Source organism: Trichechus manatus, unplaced genomic scaffold (assembly GCF_000243295.1).
Source record: "Trichechus manatus latirostris isolate Lorelei unplaced genomic scaffold, TriManLat1.0 scaffold00097, whole genome shotgun sequence".
Classification (NCBI taxonomy): Eukaryota; Metazoa; Chordata; class Mammalia; order Sirenia; family Trichechidae; genus Trichechus; species Trichechus manatus.
In genome coordinates, this window is record NW_004444033.1 from 4,641,660 (window position 1) to 4,663,311 (window position 21,652).

General features: G+C 37.7%; 1 protein-coding gene across 1 annotated transcript in view; it reads left to right on the top strand.

Annotated features, from left to right (window-relative positions):
• The first annotated feature begins 3,608 nt into the window (after positions 1-3,608).
• The window catches only part of KLHDC10 (kelch domain containing 10), a 67,366-nt gene continuing 49,322 nt past the window's right edge, over positions 3,609-21,652 (top strand). Inside the window, exon 1 of the mRNA XM_004382667.1 lies at positions 3,609-3,921. Coding sequence (XP_004382724.1) covers positions 3,744-3,921 — 178 coding nt within the window. The 5' untranslated portion in view covers positions 3,609-3,743. The remainder of the gene's footprint in view (positions 3,922-21,652) is intronic.

The window sequence follows — 21,652 nt, forward strand, 5'->3', positions numbered from 1 at the left end:
CCCCAAAAAAAGGGCAGTGCCAGAGAGTTCCGGGGCTATCACAGGTTTAACGCTATAAATCCTCAACCCAATTCACTGAAGCTGCAGTGATCTTTGAAAACATAAATCTGATCGTGTAACCTCTCTGTCTCAACACTTCAATGGCTTCTCCTTCCATTAGGATTCAATCTAAACTCCTCAATGAGGCTTACATTCCCAATCAATGTCATCTCTTGCAGAATTGTTTAATTCTTTCCCTACTCTACCAAGCAATCTTGGTTTTACTTCTGCATAGCAAAAGCCCAGGGTCGTTTTTTTCCAAACCCCAAAGGCAAATTCAGGCCTTCACTTCCAAACCGACGCAAAGAAACGTGGAAGCTTTGAGATTAACTTTTTTTTTTTTTTTAAAGAGAGGATTGTGGGAGCGAAGACAGTCCCTAGGTTGGCGATTGGAACCCACCCAGCGGCGCCTGGCAATATGCTTCGGTAAAGGTAACCGCCAAGAAAACCCTGTGGTGCAGTTCTGTTCTTTAACACATGGGGTTGCCATGAGTCGTAATCCACTGGACGGCAAGGGGTTTGGTATGGGTTGGGGGAGCAAGGATTTGCCTTCAAAAATTCCAGATGTATTTCTTAGACAGGGCTCAGAGTACCAGGCTTCTGGGAACCTAAAGCTTTGCTGAACACATTGTTTACTTGACCTAGATGTCTGATTAAATGCCTAGCTGAGAATCATGAGAAGGGGGCTTAAAGTGCTGTATAGTCTATCTAGTCCTTCAGAGTAGGGCTTTCCAACTTGCACACCTATGGGCAACGTGGTTTCACGATCTTCATGCTCCCATTGCACTCACCCTTTTAATCACAAAGAGACTTTTTTAAAAACTTTTAATTATGAAAAATATCAAGCTTTTTGATAAATAAAGCATTATGAACATCCATAGGCCCATCGACTACTTTTAACATTAGCAGTTTTTCTCTCTCATTTTTGTTGTGACTAAAGTCTTTTAAGTTAAAATATAGGCATTATGATATGCGATCCTTAAATGCTTCATTATACATGTCTAAAAATATAAACATTTTCTTACGTGCCACAGTGGAATTATACCTAACAAATTAACATTAATCCATTAATCCCTTAGTATCATCTAATAAACCAGTAACCAGTGGCCATCGAGTCGATTTCGACTCAGGGTGCCCCCATGTTTGCAGAGTAGAACTGTGTTCCAGAGTTTTCAAGGCTGTGATCTTTCAGAAGCAGATCACCAGGCCTTTCTTCCAAGGCATCTCTGGGTGGGTTCAAACCACTAACCTTTTTACTAGTTGAGCACCACCCAGGGACTTTAAATATCATCGAATAACATTTCTGAACTCAAATTTCCCCAATTGTTCTCAAAATGTCTTTTAATGTTGATTTGGTTGTTAGGACCCTTTAGCCGAGGGTTGTTCTTTTAAGAATTATTTTTTAAGATCTTTTTATTAAGGGAAAATTCAAACATACACACAAAAAAGAGAGAGAATAGCACAATGAATTCTGAGTACCCATCACCCAGCTACATTAAGCTTGAATTCATGGACACCTTTGTTTAATATACATTCTCACCAGGTCTCCTACACAGCTCCCTCTCTCCTCCCGGGATTATTTTGAAGCAAATCCTAGACAGCCTACCATTTCATCTATAAGCCTTTCACTATACCTGTCGAGAAGAGGGGAATTCCTTTTTTTAAAAAAAAAGATATCTACAATACCTAAAAAATTTTAACAGTAATTCCTGAATATAATCCAATATTCAATCAAATTTCTCATTAAAAAAAAAAAAGTTGGTATGTTCCAATCAAGATGTCAATAAAGGCCCAAACATTGCATTTGGCTAGTATGTCTCCTGTTGTTGGGTGCCATCGAGTAGATTCTGACTCATAGTGACTCCATGAGACAAAATAGAACTGCCTCATAGGGTTTTTTAGGCTATAACTTTTACCGGAGCAGATAGCCAGACCTTTTTTCCTCCTGGTGCAGCTGCGTGAGTTTGAACCACCAACCTTTCTGTTTAGCAGCCTAGAGCTTAACAGGTCGCAGCACCAGGGCTCCTTACAGGCGTCTTAAAACTTCATTAATATGTAGGTAAGGAGACCTGCGGGCGCAGTGGTTAAAGTGATCGACTGCTAACTGAAAGGTTGGCGGTTTGAAACTAGCAGCCGCTCCGCGGTAGAAAGCAGTCTGCTTCGTAGAGATTCACAGCCTTGGAAACCCTATGGGGTTGCTATGAGTCGGAATTGACTCGATGGCAGTGGGTTTTGGGGTTTGGTAATACATAGGTGCCCCTTTCCTCTTTCTTTCCCTTGCACTATAATGTTGAGGAAAACAGATTGTTTCTCTTACAGAGTTTTCCACAGTATCTATTTTGCAGATTTCTTCCCCAATACATCATTTAACATATTCTCTGACCCTTTTATTTTCTGTAAACTGGTAGTAAAAACTAAAGGTTTGGTTTTATTGATATGACTTTATATATATACATATATATATTTGTAAGACTACTTCATAGATCTTTGTGTGAACTTTTGTGCGCAGACACATAATATCTGGTTGATTCTTTTTGTTATGTTAGCCAAATTTTCTGTTTAATTTTGGAACAACAGGAATTTCTGATTTGCAAAGCTACACTTTTCTTCGATCTTGATCTTCTGTACCTGTTCTTGTCTTTTAATTTTATATTTTCATTTAATTGTATATATTACAAGCCGATTTAAATTTTCTGCAAGTAAAAAGAGGATTGGTTGAACAAAAACTTCAACCATCTGTCCCCGTTGCCGTCGAGTCGATTTCGATTCATAACGACCCTGTAGGACGGAGTAGAATTGCCCCACAGGGTTAGCAGACGGAGCTCTTAACCACTGCACCACCAGGGCTACAAAATAAGAGTACTTTTTCTTGGCACTCAGCGTTGGGCGTTATTTTTAAAATCTTGACTAGTGTAATAAACCAGCAATGGTTTCTACTGGGGTTTTAGTTTGTATTTCTATGATTACTGTTGAGATAGAACATCTTTCCATCTTTGTTAACCAGGTTTTAAATTGTTCGTTTGCCTGGAACGTGGCTTATATTGAACTAGGGAGAGTTCACTCAGTCCGACTGAAAGACAAAACAAACGAAACCCAGCAATACCTCATTCTTACATTTAAGCTTTGATTCAACCTCTTTTATTTTATTTTTTTCCTTCCCCAAGAGAGACCTTTGTGTCAACAATCAGGGAAAGAGATGTCAGCCTGCAAACCTGGAGGAATCCTGTATTGCCCCAGATATGTGTATTATGTGCATATTCTATATGATTTCAATGTTTATGAGAAAGAGTTCCCGAATCCTAAACCTGCCTGTCGCCCGGAATCTTTCTGCAGGCGTGGCCTCTCTCACTCGGCCTTCGATTGGCCCGTCTGATCCCGCAGGAGCCACCGCGACGCGGGCTTGCTTAGCGCGGTTGATGCGAGTGATGAGTGTCTGCTTCTGCCTTTCTCTCCCCCCACTTTTTTTTTTTTTTTAGCCATAGCTATGGTTACCACGTCTCTCTCCGCCTCCCTCCACTTACCAAGAAAACGACTGTCCATTGGCTGCCTGTCACCAAGGCGGTCGGCCATTGGTCACTGGTGAGGACCTGGTTCTCCCCCTTCCCCTGTCTCCCGGGTTTCTTGAGGAGCTCGGGAAGGAGGCTCTGCTAGTGCCGCCGGGCCAGGGGCTGCTGGGACCGGGCTGCGGCAATCGTTAGCCGGTCATGTCGGCCGCTCAGGGCTGGGACAGGAACCGCCGGAGGGGAGGAGGCGCCGCAGGCGGCGGCGGCGGCGGCGGCGGCGGAGGTAGCGGGGCCGGCGGGGGCAGTGGGGGCAGCGGGGGTCGGGGGACCGGCCAGCTCAACCGCTTCGTGCAACTCTCCGGGCGGCCGCACCTGCCAGGTGAGTCGTGGGCCACGGTCCTGACAGCTTGCGGGCTCGGCGGGAAGGTGCCTTTCTTTTCTCCCAGGCTTTCTTTTCCTTGGGAGGAGGAAAGGCAGGCCCCACGTATAGCAGAGGGACTGGGGGCTAGAGAAAAGGGAGGGTGTCTCTGAGGTCAGGGAGGAAACTGGAGCACCACGAAGATCAAGTGTTTTCTGTTGAAAACTCTGTGCTGAGAGTTGTGTTTTCTTTTAAAAGGAGAGACCGCTGTCTCAGTGACATTCCCAAATGTTTCGCTTACCCGGTTGCCAGTCTCCTCCTCTTTCGCAGTTTGATGTAAAAGAAAGACATTGGCGCCTAACTGCGGGGTATGATTTCAAAAAGGGTTTTAAATTGAGAGGAGAAGAAAAAAGAGTGTTACAAAAAGTGATTTTCGAAAAATAACCCCGAGTGTGCGAGAGAGGCATTCTGAAACGGAAGAAAGGAGGAGAAAGGGGGAATTGTTGGTAGGGGTGGGTGGGGGACACAGAACCTAAAGGATTAAGAAAACTAGTTGGATTGTTAATATTTTGGAATGTCCAGAGACAGAATGGATAGTGGTGTCTGGATTTTAAGGGGGGAGAAAACGAAGATCAAGAATACACTTAGTGACAAAATTATGTTGTGTCTACGGTATTAAAACAACTGATTGAGAATTGGAAAAATATATTCAATGTAATTATTTCACATTTTGGCCTGAAATTCCAAGTCTTTGAATCTAGATGCCTTAAAAACAAAAACAAATCAAATCAATGAATATGTGCAGACAGTTTTAAAGTGGTACAGTTGTGAGTGAATATTCAGTGTAGCAGATGGGAGATGGAAAATTAAATACTGCACAGAATGTTAAATATATGTGGCAAGCTTGTTTTTACTGTGAAGAGAACTACCAGGAATGGTGCATTAATCATTTACCATGTTTTCTTGTGAAATAATGTTGAAGCTGATGATATCAGTGATATATTTGCTTAGCTGATGAGTTTTGAGAACTTGATGGTTTTTGAATGTGTTTACTACCGTGCCTTGTACTTGCAAGTATTAAAAAATTATTATTTGATTAACTTGAAGTTAACAAAGGGAATTTTGCATATTCATGAGGTAATTGCTTATATTTGTGTTAAGGTTATTGATTCATACTAGAAATGTACAGTAACCCATTTATATCCACCATTAAAATTAAAATTGAGGCAGTTAGAAGTTGTCAAATATATACTGTACTAGGAGTTGGAATTGAGACGATAGCATCAGACTGGGCATCCTAGAATTGCTAAATATGTAATCTTAAACATGAAAAAGAAAAGAGAAGAAATACTTTTTCTTACTTCAGATTAATAACAAAAACTTAGATTTTTGTATCTTGATGGTTTAGAAGATAAATTTCTTAGCAAAGACTTACCAGTTTGCCCTCTACTGCATTCTTTAGGTCTTTGATCTTAGATTAATGACAGTGGCTTCAAGTAGGAATTCCTAGGCTCTAAGAACCTGGTAGATGTACTTCCTCACTGGTACCACCTGATGGCAGTGGAAGCCAGGATTTTTGAATTTGGGCTTAGGTGTGGAGCTATTTCTGCATTCCCTTAGCACACAAGGCCAAGAACAGCCATTTGTCCAGAGGTGAAGATAACCGTGTCCAAACTGAAAATTCGGAAAGTGGGTTCATCGGTCTCTTCTTTCTGCTTTCTTTTCCCCTTGAATGGCACTTCATTCCTCCTTCCCCAAGAAGGTATCCTCTGTCTTTTCCCCACTCTCAAAATTAGGAAACATCTGAAATGTCACTATATACTTTGAAATCATTTCACATCAATTCTTTATCCTCCCAGATACTGCATTTTAAGTCATCTCTCTCGCTCTTTGATTGAGAGGTTTTGTTTTGAGAGATTTAAAAAAATTAAGTGATAAGGAGGAATAGGAATATCTAGGCCTGTTTTATGGCTGACCTGGAAGGTGAAACCTTTCTTTTTTTTTTCTTATTAAGTATACTGGAACTGACTTTATCTTTCTTTTGAACTCTAATCCCGTTTTCCATCCTTCTTTACCAACACTTCCAGATATTAGGCATGTAGAAGAACTCTTTCTTACTTTTTACATCCCTATGCTCCATCCATCCCCCAAAGAAACAAAACAAAATAACCTGGTCTTCCTGGAATGTTCTCAGTTTTTCAGTGATAGCATCTTTATCCATCCAGTTATGCAAACCTGTAACTTTGAGCATCCTCTTTAACATTGTCCTCTCCCTTGCCCTTCAGATGTAATCAATCACCACGTCCTATTTATTTTACTTCTGTTATAACTTCAGTCCATGCTGCCATCATCCTTCAGTTAGGTCTTCTGCGGTAGCTTTCTAAGAAGCTTCCTGCTTTTATTATTGCCTTCCAATTTTTTTTTTATTCTTGTAAAATATGTATAACAAAACATTTCCATTTTAATGATTTTTAAGTGTATAATTCAGTGACATTAATTACCATCACTACTATCCATTTTCAAATGTTTTCATCCCCCTAAACACAAACTCAATATCCCTTAAGTATTAACACCCTATTTCCCCTTCTCCAACCTCCTGGTAACCACTAATAAACTTTTGTCTGTATGCATTTGCACATTCTAAGTATTTAAAAAAAGTGGGTCATATAGTATTTGTACTTTTGTGTCTGACTTATTTCGCTTAGCTTAATGTTTTCAGGGTTCATCTATGTTATGGCAGGTATTAGAACTTCATTTCTCTTTATGGCTGAATCATATTCCATTGTGTGGATATATACCACATCTTGTTTATTCGTTCATCGGTTGATGGACACTTGGGTTATTTCCACCTTGTGGCGACTGTGAATAATAACCGCCGTGAACATTTGTTTGTAAGTATCTGTTTGAGTCTCTACTTTCAACTCTTTTTGGTATGTACCTAGGGGTGGAATTGCTGGGCCATATGGTAATTCTGGGTTTTACTTTTTGAGGAACTGTCACGTTGTTTTCCACAGCCGCTCACCATTTATATTCCCAACAGCAATGGAGGGAGCTCCAATATCTCTACAACTTTGCCAATGCTTGTTATTTTTTGTTTTTCTGATACTAGCTGTCTTAGTGGATGTGAAGTGGTATCTCATTGTGGTTTTATATTTCTCTAATGACTGATGACACTGAGCATCTTTTCATGTGCTTATTGGCTATTTGTATATCTTCTTTAGAGAAATTTCTATTCAAGTCCTTTGCCCATTTTTTTTAGTTGATTTTTTGTCATTTGTTGTTGAGTTGTGGAGTTTCTTTATATATCCCAAACCCTATGAGAAATATGATTACCACATATCTTCTGCCATCCCCCAATTTTTATAGCACACTGATCTTTTGCAAGCACAAATCTATTCTCATCTCTGTTTAGAACTCTACTAGGTTTTGATTGTTCTTAGGATAAGCCAAAAATCTTGACATGGCTTAAAAGCACTGCATGATCTGGCCACATTCTAACTTTCAGCTAATCCTACATCATGCTTTCTCGCCCTTTGCTCTTTGACCTTTTTCCCTTCCTTGCATATATCATAAAGAGCTCTGGTAGCACAGTGGTTAAGCGCTCGGCTGCTAACTGAAAGGTCTGTGTTTTGAACCCACTAGTTGCTCCATGGGAGAAAGATGTGACAGTTTGTGTCCGTAAAGATTAAACCAAAAACCTACTGCCATCGAGTCGATTCTGACTCATACTACCCTATAGGACAGAGTAGAACTGCCCCATGGGGTTTCAAGGCTGTAATCTTTATGGAAGCAGACTGTCACATCTTTCTCCTGAGGAGCATCTGGTGGGTTTGAACCACTGACCTTTTGGTTAGCCTCCAAGCACTTAGCCACTGGACCACCCAGGGCTCCTTCTGTAGAGATTACAGCCTTGGAAATCCTGTGGGGCAATTCTCCTCTGTCCTATAGGGTCACTGTGAGTTGGAATCGACTAGACAGCAACAGATTTGGGTCATGGGTGGACATAGCATACTCCCTCCTGCCACAGGGCCCTTGCACATGCTGTTCTAGATCCAGAAACTCCCTTACTGCTCATTCAGTTTTCTTATTTTAACTTATGTTCCACTGAATCTCAGCTTGATCACAGTGGTGTTTTTTTTCTTTTTTTTCTTTTTTAATTTCTTCCCCAGGGAAGCCTTCTCTAACCTTTCTGACTTTATCTGTTCTTCCTGTACATACTTATAGCACCATGTGGTTCTCCTTGGGCAGTGTTATCATTTATGTGATTCCTTGATACACATGATTTGATACTCCTGATACACACACAAACACACACACAGAATTAATACATTGGCATTATGTGTAAGCAATTAGTCTCTAGTGAATTTGATTAATTAGCGTGGCTCATTCCCTTATAGCCCCATTGACTCTGGACAAATGGATAAAATCACGTTCTTAAGCATGTAAAATAGTAGACTAGACTCCCCTTCATGGTGACAGCACAAATAATATTTTTCAGAACTTTGTTTGAGCAGCTTCTTGTCTTTCTTCTGTTTTCTGAAATACGATTGAGATTATGTATTTGCTCCATGGGCCAAGAAATTCATAGCTTCTTAGTCCTGGATTTCTATTAACTCAGTCTCTATAAAACCAGTAAAGAACAGGGAGCAGGGCTTTCTGTAGAATAGAAGTGCAGAGGTCGATCCCGGGGCAAGGGTACATAGAACCCAATTACTGTTGTCACTTATCTGTGTGAGTTTGATTAAATAACCATGTATTGGCTGGGAAAACTGTTGAACAATGTTGCTGACATAGGAGCTGGAAAACTGACAGAAATAGGAGGAAAAATTAGGACAGTTCGTGAATCTGGGTAAAAATAATGCTGATGCCTCTTAACCTAAAAATTTAAAATAAGTAATATATGCACATGGTATAAAATTTAAATAAAGAGCGTATGGTAAAAGGTATATTTTACTTTCTACCTTTGACTCCAGCTTATTGGCTCCCTTTCCAGAAGCAACCAGTGATAAAGTTTCTTATGTATCCTTTCCAGAAATGTGTGATAATATGTATGTATGTTTGTGTGTATGTGTGTGTGTATGTGTGTGTGTGTAGAGGAAGGGAGAGAGAGGGGAGAGAGATTGATTGTAGCATTCTTTTGTTTGGATGGGTATTTAAAATATTTAGTTTTCTTGCTAATACAAATAATGATATAATAAATATCCCTGTACATATCTAATTGTACATACCAGTGAGTATATCTTTAGGAAAATTCCTAGAAGTACAATGCTGGGTCAAAAGTTAGGTACCATTTAAATTTTGATCAGTATTGTCTAATTGCTCTCCACAGACGTTGTACTAGTTTATGTTCCAAGTCGGTATTAGAGTGTTGACTTCCCATGCCCTTGGTAATAGAGTGGGTTATCAATTTTTTTTAAGTTGCCAATTTGGTAGGTATGTTTTTCTTGTTATGAAGCATTAAGCATCTTTTCAGTAGGTATAAGGGCCATATTTATTTTCTTTATTTATAGTATTTACATTTTTGTTCATTTTTCTTCTGGGATGTTTCTTATTGTTTGTAGGAACTCTGTATGTTTTCAGGAAATTAGTTCTTAATATTTGACATGTATTGCAGATATTTTCCACAGTTTGTCATTTGTCTTTTGACTTTGTAGTATATTTTTTCAGCAGAAATTTTTAAAAATTATGTAGTTGAATTTATCAATCTTTGTGAATTCTAATTTTTCTGTCATAAGAAAGGCCTTCCCTGTTTCAATATTATTTCTAATTAAAATTAAAATTCTTGTATTTTCTGCTGGTACTTTAAAAATTTTATTTTTAAGTTAATGCATTTATCCATACAAAATGTAAGTTGAGTGAACTAGTGAGGTAGGAATCCAACTTTACTTTTCTTCTAGGTAACCCAGGTATCTCAATATCGTTTATTAAGTAATCCATCTTTCCCTGCTGATTTGAGATGTTCTCTATAGATGTACTTAATGCCTACATATAATTTGAGGTTATTATTGGACTTTCATTCTGTTTCATTGATCAGCTCACCTCTTCATACCTAATGGCCACATTCTTTGATTATAGCCCTCTGCCTTTCTATTTCCCAGAGTTTTGCTGGATATTCTTGGCTTGTTTTTTTTTTCCATAAAACTTAAACCAGTTGCCATTGAGTTGGCTCCTGCTCATAGTGACTCCATATGTGTCAGAATAGAACTGTGCTCCATAGAGTTTTCAGTGACTGATTTTTTGGAAGTAGACCATAAGGCCTTTCTTTGAGGCACCTCTGCGTGGACTTGAACTTCCAACTTTTGGTTAGCAGCGAGCACAGTTAACCATTTGTACCACCCAAGGACTCCTCCATAAAATTTAGAATTAGCTTATTAAGTCTCCCTATCTCTATCCTGCTGGTATTTTTATTGGTATTGCATTATATTTATTGATTGGTTTAGAGATTATTAATATCTTTTTGAGGTTCAATCTTCTGTTCAAGAACAGGGTAAATATTCATCTCTTGTTGTTCAAATTTTCTTTTGCATCCCTCAGTAACATTTTAAAGTTTTTTTCACATAGACCTTTCATAGTAGACTTGATGGCAGTGGGGCTTAACGGGTTTTCACATTTCATGTTGTGTTGATTCCTTGGTATTTTGTCTTTTTTGTTACTATTGTAAATGGGGTTTCTACTTTATATCTTTTATTTTGTTTGAATATAGGAATGCTGTTAATTCCTGAGTATTACTTTTGTACCTAGCCAAAAATAATTCAAATATTATCTTTTGAATTTTAATATCTTGTAATAGTTTTCCAATTATTTTTCTGGGGCTTTGCAGTTAAATAACCGTATAACTACCAAATATTGATCATTTTATCTCTTCCTTCCCAGTTTTTATACTAATTACTTTCTTTTGTCAAATTGGTTTGGCTAGTACTTTCTAAAAATATTAAACAATAAGGTGGTAGTGGATCCTTGGCTTATTCCTAACTTCAATGAGATGTTTTCAGTGCTGTATTATTAAGCTTGAATCTGGCTTTAGATTGCAGTGTGTATATTTTATCATGTTAAAGTTTTCAGCTGTTCCCATTTTACTAAGATTTTAAAATACAAAATGGAAGTGAATTTTATCAAATCCATTTTCAACATTTGGGAATTATGATGTGATTTTTCTCCTTCTATCTATTACTGTGATGAATTGTATTATTAGAATTAGTACAACTGAACCATTGTTGGTGTTCCTGAATCAACTTGCTTTGTCATGGTATGTTATTTTAAATGTGCTTCTGGGCTCTTATTGCTAAATTTTATTAGAAATTTTGCATCACTCTTCATATGCTAAACTGCTGTGTAGTTTTCTTTTTTTGTATACTATCTTTGTTGGATTATGCCACTTTCATAAAAATAAATTCTAAGCTTGCTTTCTTCTATTCCCCGCCCCCCTTTTTTTAACCTCCTTGGTTAAATGGCATTGAAGTTAAAGGTTTGGTTGAGTTCCCTGTGAAATCATTTGGATCTAGGTGGTTTTTGGGGGGAGTAGCTTTTTGAAAATTATCTCTACTTCTATGATAATTTGACTGCTTATAATTTATATCTTTTGGGGAAAGCTTTGATAATTTATATTATCCTAGAAAATCATCCATTTCATCCAAGTTTTCAAAATTATTTGCATGAAGTTGAGCAGGGTATTCTTTTATAATTAAAAAAAAAAAGTCTTCTCTGTTTCTCTCTGTTTGTGGTTATTTATTCATTATCACTTCTTATTTTGTATATGTGAGACCTTGCTCTTTTTCTCTTGTACAGAACCAGCTCTTGGATTTAAAAAAAAAAAAAAAATCAGTTCTACTACTTTCTCATTTATTAATTTTTTTCTTTTCATTGTTTTAAATCTTTCCTTACTTTTCCTTAGGTTCATTTTGTAATTGTTTTTCTTATGTTGGTTGCTTAATTTTTTTTCATTTTGGCAAGTGTTAATAAGATTTCTTCTGAGCAGTGCTTTAGTTGTAGGCTTCTCATTGTAGTTATTTTATAAATATTTTGAATTCCAGTTTTGATTTTTTTCCTTTAATACAAGACTAGTTTAAGATAAGGTTTTTGAAATTTCCAAATGGCTTTTTATTTTTGGTTTGTTTTTCATTTTTGTTACTTATATTTTTATTGCATTATAAGCGTATTGTTTGTGCTCTTTCTACTTTTTAGGATTAATTGAAGTTTTCCTTTGTGCCGTCTATCTGTAGTTGGTTTTTGTGACTGTTGTACGTATATTTGAAAAGATAATTTTGGTTTTCAGGTTAGAGTGTGATATTTATCAGTTAGATCCACTTCGCTAATTATGTTATTTAAGTCTTCTGTAGTCTTACCTATTTTAAGTCTTCTTGGTTAGTCATGTACTAATAGAGCTGAATTAAAGTCTTCTACTAATGTGTTTCTCTTTTTTTCCCTTGTATTTTTTTTTTTTATTGTACTTCAGGTGAAAGTTTACAGAACAAATAGTTTCTCATTACACAGTCAGTACGCATATTGTTTTATGACGTTGCTTAACAGCCCCACAACATGTCAACACTCTCCGTTCTCGACCTTGGAGGACCTTTTTTCTTTTTTGGTAAAAATATACATAGCCATAGATACACCATTTCAAAAATTTCTACATGTACAATTCAGTGACATCAATTACATTCTTCCAGTTGTGCTGCTGTTCTCACTATCCTTTTCCAAATTATTCCATCAGCATTATCTGCAACTTGCTGCCCCCTAGGCTTCCCGTGAAACCTTTTGAGTTGCTGTTGTCAATTTCATCTCACATAGATAATTCTTTTTTTTTTTGTACTTTAGATGAAGGTTTATAGAACAGAATAGTTTCTTATTAAACAGTTAGTATACATATTGCTTTTACAATGGTTAACAACACCACGACGTGTCAGCACTGTCCTTTCTCAACCTTGGGTTCCCTATCACCATCTTTCCTGTCCCCTCCTGCCTTCTAGTCATTGTCCCTGGACTGCTGTGCCTCATTAGTCCCGTTTTGTTTTATGAGGCTGTCCAATCCCCGGCTGAACGGTGAACCTCGGGAGTAACTTTACCACTGAGCTAAAAGGGTGTCCGGCGGCCATCCTCTTGGGGTTTCTTCAGTCTCCGTCAGGCCAGTAAATCTGATCTTTTTTTGTGAGTTAGAATTTTGTTCTATATCCTTCTCCAGCTCTGTCTAGGACCCTCTGTTGTGATCGCAGTCAGAGCAGTCAGTGGTGGTAGCCGGGCACCATCTAGCTGTACTGGGCTCAGTCTGGTGGAGGCCTTGGTAGCCATGGTCCATTAGTCCTTTGAACTAATCTTTTCCTTGTATCCTGTTCTCTTCATTCTCTGTTGCTCCCGAAGGGGTGAGACAAGCGGAGTATCTTAAATGGCTCCTCACAGGCTTTTAAGACTCCAGATGCTACTCACCAAGGTAGAATGCAGAACATTGTCTTTATAAACTGTGTTATGCCAGTTGAGCTAGGTGTTCCCCGAGACCGTGGTCCCTACAGTCCTCTGCCCAGCAATTCAATCCCTCAGGGAGTTTGGATGTATCTGTGGAGCTTCCCCAGTATTGTGTACTGTCTTATCCTTCACCGAAGTTACCACTTATCTGTTGTCTATTTAGTATTTCCCCTCACCCCTCCCATCCCTGGTAACCAACAAAGATTGTTACTTTTTGTGTGTCAGGTTTTTCATCGGTTTTTACAATAGAGGTCTCGTACAATATTTGTCCTTTTGTGATTGACTTATTTCACTCAGCATAATGTCCTCCAGTTTCATCCATGTTATGAGATGCTTCACAGATTCATCATTGTTCTTTATCATTACATAATACTCCATTGTGTGTATGTACCATAGTTTGTTTATCCATTCATCTGTTGATGGGCATCTAGGTTGTTTCCATCTTTTTGCTACTGTGAACAATGCTGCAATGAACATGGGTGTGCATATGTCTATTCGTGTGATGGCTCTTATTTCTCTAGGATATATTCCTAGGAGTAGGGTTGCTGGATGGTATGGTATTTCTATTTCTAGCTTTCTAAGGAAGCACCATATCATTTTCCAAAATGGTTGTATTCTGTAGCTTTTGCTTTATAAATATGGATGCTATATTATTTGGTACATATATAGTCATAATAATTAAACATTCCTTTACATTTTTCTTTATCATTTTTTTGTTTATTGTTTTTTGTCCTGAATTAAACCTTATCTAATATTAAAAAAGCAAATCTTGCGTTTGTTTTTGTTATCACTTGCACTGAATGTCTTTGCCCATCCCTTTGTTACCATCTTTCTGAATCACTTGTATTAGGTGGCCTTGAATATAAGCATATAGTCAAATTTTGTGTTGTGATCCTGTGTGATAATTTTTTTCTTTAATAGCTGAGTTTTGTCTTTTGTTCTAAATCCTGTTATCATGATTCATGTTACACTTTCTGTTTCTTCCTTGTAATCTAAGTTTCTTGCTTTATGTGTTTCTTCTTATAACTTGGGAAGTTTCTTTTTTTATTCTAGTTATTACCTTCATAACTTTAACTTCACTTATTATACTTAATCCTCTATTTCAGACAGTATCTGTTGGCTCCCAGACAGTATCTGTGAGCAACAAATGAATATATTCTACTTCTTCCTTTTCTTCTCTTTGGTCCCCTACACAGTTTAGTTGTTTTATTTTTCCCTTTATGTCTTTATATTTTTGTTATTTATCGATCAACTTTACATTTTATTTTTTGTACTAGAGGCTATAAAAGATGAAGAAATCAAATCAGCGTTCTACAGTGCCTTTTCTTTTGACCTTTTCCATCCCAGTTTTAGTTGTATCTTTTTATATTGACTGAATTTCTAACATAAATTATAGAACAGATTAATCTGTTTTAGGATTCACTAGACAAACAGAACCAGGAAGATATATATAAGTAGGTAGGGAGATTTATGTATATAAGTAGGGAGATATATATATATAAGTAGGTAGGGAGATTTATTCTAAGGAATTGGCTCATCTCATTGTGGGAGCTAGCAAGTCCAGAATCCCTAGGTCAGACAATAGGCTGGAAATTCTGGCAGTCTTATGTCCCAGATCAGTAGGTGGTGGGGGAGAGAGAGACGAATTCTGACCGAACGTCTGTTTTTAGTCTGGAGGCAGAATCTTCCCTCAGGAAAACCTCTGGTTTTGCTCTTAAGGCCTTCAACTGATTGGTTGGATGAGAATACCCACATTATGAAGGATAATTTGCTTTACTTGAGGTCAACTTATTTAAATACTAATCACATATAAATACTTCATAGTAACATCTAGACTAGTGTTTGACCAAGCAGCTAGACACCATAGCCTAGTCAAGTTAACACATAAAATTAATCATCACAGTCCACCCCTTGTCAACTTGGCACCCATACACATCTTCTTAAGCCATACTTAATCTCCAAATAAAGACAGTAACAAAGTCATACTTTCGCCTAACGTATACAACTATCCTGCATACAACCACAAATGCAGTAACCCCTTTGCAGGGAGGATGCAGAGTCCTTTTGGGTAAGGCTCACTCTTCTAGATATCCTGTAACTCAAATACTATGATGTAAAGTTAATTACATTTTATGTTGTATAGTAAGTAGGGGGATAGAGAGGGAGGAGAACAAAGATACACACACACACACACAAACATATTCATAACAAAATAAGAAAGGAATATAATAATTTCTGTCATCTTTTCTGCAACCAGGTCACGTGGTTGTAGCTGGTATTTATGATTACCTTCTGCCACTACCCAGTCCATATTCCCTTTGCCCTGAGCAGGATCATGTGATCATAAGTCCCATATTAATTTTTTAAATACAGAAGTTTTTAAAGTTTTAATTTTGGAATAACTTCAGACTTTAAAAAGTTACAAATACAGTACAGACAATTCCTTTATACTCACTCATCATCCAGCTTCCCCAAACGTTAACATTTAACATACCCGTGGTGTAATGATCAAAACCCAGGAAATCAACATTGATGCAGTGCTATTAACTAAGCTACACACTTTATTCCAATTTATCAGTTGTCCCACTACTTCTTTATTCTGGACCAGCATCTAATCTAGGATCACACCTTGTATTTAGTTCTCATGTCTCCTTAATCTGGGACAGTCCTCCATTTTTCTCTTTCATGACCTTGACACTTTTTATTAAAGAGTACTAGCCAGTTATTTTGTAGAATGGCCCTCAATTTGAGTTTGTCTGAAGTTTCCTCATGATTAAATTTAGGTTACAAATTTTTGACAGAAATACCCCAGAAGTGATATTGTGTCCTTTCAGTGCGTCACATAAGGAGGCACATGATGTTGATTTGCCCCATTACAGGGATGTTAACATTGATCTCTTGGTTAAGCTGGTGTCTGCCAAGTTTTCCACTGTAAAGTTACTTTTTTTTTTTTTTTTTAATAAATATCTTGTGCAATACTTCGAAACTGTGTAAATATCCTATTTCTCATCATACCTTTAACCTCTAATTTTAACATCCATTTATGATCTCACATTTGTTTTAATCTTAGTCATACAGTTTAATGGATTTAGAACTCACTGCCATTATTTTACAGAGTCTTTTCATTTATCCCTGGATTGGCTTTTGAAAGAAGAGCTCATGGGAACTTGGTGCCCTGAATTCTTGAATGTTCCCGCTCTCTTCCTTTTGAAGACTTTGTAGGCATTGCTCCCCTTTCTTGTAGTGTTGAATGTTGCTGTGGAAAAGTCTGACATTTACCTGATTTTTTTTTTCAACTTCCTCATAGATCACTTGATCCATTTGCCTGGATCCCTGGAGGATATTTTTGTCATTGAGGTTTAGTCCCTTTACCAGGACAAGTGACTGTGGGGATCATTTTGTCACTTTTTCCTGGGTCAGAGGAGCACTTTGAGTATGTAGATTCAACATTATTCTTTGAAAGTTTTATTGAGTTATATTCCGTTATTTCAGATCTCTTCAGGGGCACCCAGTGTTTAGGTTTTGGATCTCCTCTGTATGCCTTCCAAATCTAACAGCTAACCCTTTTTAACTTTTTCTTCACATTTCCATTTATATCTTGCTTGCCATTCTCAGTCCTATTGTCCATAGACTTTACTGTGTTTTCAGTAGTGTCTGTTCTCCTTTGTGCCAACCCCAGTGAAGATTTTGTTTGTTGTTTTTATTTTTCCCTTCCATTTCTTTCCTGCACTCTCCCTGCTTATATTTCATCTCTCTCTCTTGTTTTACATATCTTCCTTGAGCTAGAATCTCTTAAATCTTTTCTGCTCTTGAAGCAGCATAAATTTTGGTAAAGTTTATTGTTCCTCGCCCCCACCATCACCATGATAAAAGAAACACAAGCTCATTATTAAAATTTGAAAAATACAGAAAAATTGAAATGAGAGAAATCATTCATAGTAATTCCAATTAAACTATATCAGTATTTTGATATTTTATTTTTCCTTGGTTCTATATCAGTCCATTTTGTTTTATTTAATATTGTATTGTATATCACCAGAAGGGATTTGGGATTCTCTTAAACTTACATGTAAATGTTGTACCGTTGTTCATGTTTTCTGTTACTAGGTAAGATCATTCCTCCTCAGCTTACCGTATAAGTGACCTTATAGGTTTTTTTCTAACTGAGGTCCTATTTTACTTCTTTCCTTCACAGCCAGGCTTTCAGAAAGAATAGATTCTGTTGTCTATTTTAATTTCTTTCTTTCTCTTTTTTTTTTCCCTTCAATCCATTGTAGTCTCACTTCTGCTTCCGTTGTTCCACTCAAGCGCTCTTGCTAAGGTAGTAACTTCCTAATTGCTAAATCTAGTAGACCACTCTTAGTCTTCATCCTACCTGACTGCTCTAGACTTTGATATTGACCACCTCCTATGCTAGATCCTGGAGATACCTAATAATAAGACAAAGTCCCTGTTCCTAAAGAGCTCCTGGTTATCCTTTTACCTCTTGAACTTTCCATTATTTTTCCTTTACCTGCCCTTTAATATTGGTGTCCAAGAGTGCCTTTTTTTTCCTTCTTACTTTTATATTTTCCCTGGATGACAACCCCCAAATCTGTCTCCAACCCGTAACTCTCTTTCTGGCCTCTTTACCAATGGCTACTAGACATTTCTACCCAAGGGATCAGTAAGTACCTTAAATTCAACATGTCTGAAAAACAATCTCATCATCTTTCCTGCCAAACCTGTTCTTCTCTTCTGTGCTTCTTACCCTGACTAACTTAATGGCCACATCATCAGTTTAGTGACTCAAGCCAGAAACCTGTGAGTCACATTAGATCCCTTCCTTTTATCCAGTGGTCACAAAGTCTTGTCCGTTTTTCCTCCTTACCGTCTTATATTTATCCCTTTCTGTTTCTCCAACCTCACCTCTTATGTCTTTCATTTTATGTTTCGGCTATACAGAAGTATTTGCAGTTAGTTTCCTTGAATTTTTCTTGGAATAAGGTGGGTTGAGGGGAAGAGATTTTTTAAAAAAAAAACTTTGCAATTTCCTGTAGTACCACACTGTTTCATGATTCTGCCCATGCCATTTTTTCTTCCCGGAGTGCCATTCTCCTAATTTTCTTCTAAGACCCATCCAAGTATACTTAAATTTACAAGGCTTTTTTTCTGTTCTCTCTTTTAATGTAAGTAGCTTACATTTACTGAGTAGTTACTGTGTATCTGGCTTGTCCGAGAGGTTTTACAAGCGTTAACTTCTTTAATCCTCATAACCTTGTGAGGTAGATAATTTTTTACCCTCTTTTATTATGAGAAAGCAGGCTTAGAGAGAAGCTCTATAGCTTGCCCAAAGGTTATATAGCTAATAAATGTCAGAGTTAGGGTTCAGATGCAGTGTGACTTCAAAGTCCATGCTATTCTGCCTCTTCCTTGTGCCACTGTTTTCCTTTGTGTATCCAAAGGATCACAGTACTTATCCTGAATTGCAATTATTTGTTTATAGGTTCCTTTGCTCACTAGCAATGAGTTTCTTAAAGACAAAATTAATGTCTTATTTATCGTTATTTTCTACATGGACGAGAACACTTCCCAGCTCATAGTAGGCTTTTAGTAAATGTTTATTGAATGAATTAGTAAGCATCAATGCCCATAGTTTCTCTTGCAAGAGAGTTGAGTTTAGGTTATTTTATGTTACACAAGTCTAAATACATTTTTTCTATAGGAATTTAGCAAGGCTTTTGTACTGTTCTTCCAAATACTTTTTAAATAGAATTTTATGTTGAATATTATCAGAAATAGTTGTAGCATCCTTCCATCTGTGTCTTGATTCTATCCCCTTCTGCCTTTTCAGAAAATTTCTGTGATTATCAGTTCTCTGTCCTGTGTCTTCAACCTTTCACTCCATTGAATTCCTCCTATAGCATTTAAACTTGCTCAAGTTTTCTCTCTTTCTGATCTCTCCTTTTTTAATCAAGTTTGTAAAAGCATTGCTGTCTTCACTGCTGTACTTCCCCATCACTTCTCTGAAACAGCCCTTGCTAAAGTCAGATGACTTGTATATTGTCAAATCCAGTGGACATTTTCAATCTTCATCTTACTTGATCTCTCTTCATTTTGCAGCCTCCTTTTCCTCTGACTTCCCTGGTATCGGGTCTGGTTTTCTTTTCATGTGTATGGCCTCTCATCCACATCATATTTGCCGGCTCTTCCTCTTCTACCAGGCCTTTATGTATTGGAGTTCTCAGATCTTGGTCCTATCCCCTATCCTTTCTCTTTTCAACTTATTTTAGATATTCTCTTCCAAAACCATAGTTTTGGTTTCTGTCCACATGCTAGGCAGTTATGTCACTTTGTAACATCTACCCACATCTTTCTATTGAGCGCCATGCACTTGCTTTTTCCGCTTAGATGCCTTATACCCCTCAAGTTCAGCATGTCTAAAGCAGAATTCGTGAGGTTTCTTTATTCTAAATGTGCAGGGAAGCTTTTGGACAATTTTAAGCAGAGGGAGTGATGTGATTTACAATTTTTAAAGCTCACTCTATCTCCTGGAAGGAGAATGGATTGTGGGGGATGATAAATGTGGAACGTTGAGGCCATTAGAAGACTATTGGAATAGTCTTCTAAAAAGATAATGGTAGCTTAGACTAGGGTATTCATGGTGGAGATGTTGAGAAGTGGTTGAATATAAGATATATTTGCAAGTAACGTTATTTGCTGTAAGGTTTAAAGGAAGGAGAGGACTCAAGAAGACTCTTAAGTTTTTATCTTGAGCAACTGGGTAGATGGTGGTGTCATTAAAAGAGACGAACAGACTGGAAGCAGCAGGATTATGGGGGGTAAATCAAGAGTTTTACATGTTTTGGCCATGTTAATCTTGAGATGCCTATTTGACCTCCAAGCAGATGATGTAGGGTGGAAGATCTTCATATATTGATCAAGGAAGAGGTGGAGGCTTAAGATATAAATCTGGGAATTATTAGCATATAGGTTGTCTTCAAAGCCATTAGACTAGATGAGATCACCAAGGAAGATTAAATAGCAACAAGGGCAAAAATCTTGAAGATGAGGAGGAAAGAAGGAGTCAAGCAAAAGGAGGTCAGTAAAATAGGAGGAAAACCAGGACTGCTTGGTTTCACAGAGGCCAAGAAAAGAGTTTTCAAGGAGGGAGAGGTCACCTAGTCCAATATACTTGAGAGCTTAAGTAAGATAAGATTCTAAAGTGGTGTACTAGAGTTATTAGGACTAGAGTTATTAGAGTTATTATGGTTGCACAGTGGTTAAACGCTCAGCTGCTAACTGAAAGGTTGGTTGGTGGTTTGTAAAGATTACAGCCTTGGAAACCGTATGGGGCAGTTCTGCTCTGTTCTATAGGGTCACTTTCAAGTGAAAGACCAGGCCTTTCGTTTGAGGCACCTTTTGAGCACTTAACTGTTTGCTGCACCCAAGACTGCTTGTATATATTAACCAAACCAAACTCGTTGCCGTCATATCGGTTTCAACTCATAGTGACCCTATAGGACAGAGTATAACTGTCCCATAGGTTTTCCAAGGAGTGGCTCATGGATTTGAACTGCTGACCTTTACCACTGTGCCACCAGGGCTCCTGTATATATTAGCACATTTAAATTCATTTCATTTTTTTTGTGTGTGTGTGTGTGTGTGTGACTGAAAATATTTCATTATATGGATGCATTATAATTTAACAGCCACCCTCTTGAAGGATATTTAGATTGTTTCTGGTCTTGTACTATTTTAAAACATTGCTGCAATGAAATAGTGATAAATATTGCCACCTTGCCCTTTAATATCTGTATTATTTATTTATTTATTTTATTGTGCTTTAAGTGAAAGTTTACAATTCAAGTTAGTCTCTCATACAAAAATTTATACATACATTGTTATGTGACCCTAGTTGTTCTCCCTGTACTGTGACAGCACACCTCTCCTTTATATCTCGGATTTTCTGTATTCATTCAACCAGCTCCTAACCCTCTCTGCCTTCTCATCTCGCCTACCGACAGGAGTTGCCCGTTGCCCATTTAGTTTCATGTATCTACTTGAGCTAAGAAGCACACTCTTCACAAGTATCATTATATGTCTCATAGTCCAGTCTAATCTTTATCTGAAGAGTTGGCCTCGGGAATGGTTTTAGTTTTGGGCTCAGAGAGATCTGGGGGCCAAGTCTTCTGAGGTCCCTCCAGTCTCAGTCAAACCATTAAGTCTGGTCTTTTTACTAGAATTTGAGTTCTGCACCCCACTTTTCTCCTGCTCCATCAGGGACTCTCTGTTGTGTTCCCTGTCAGGGCAGTCA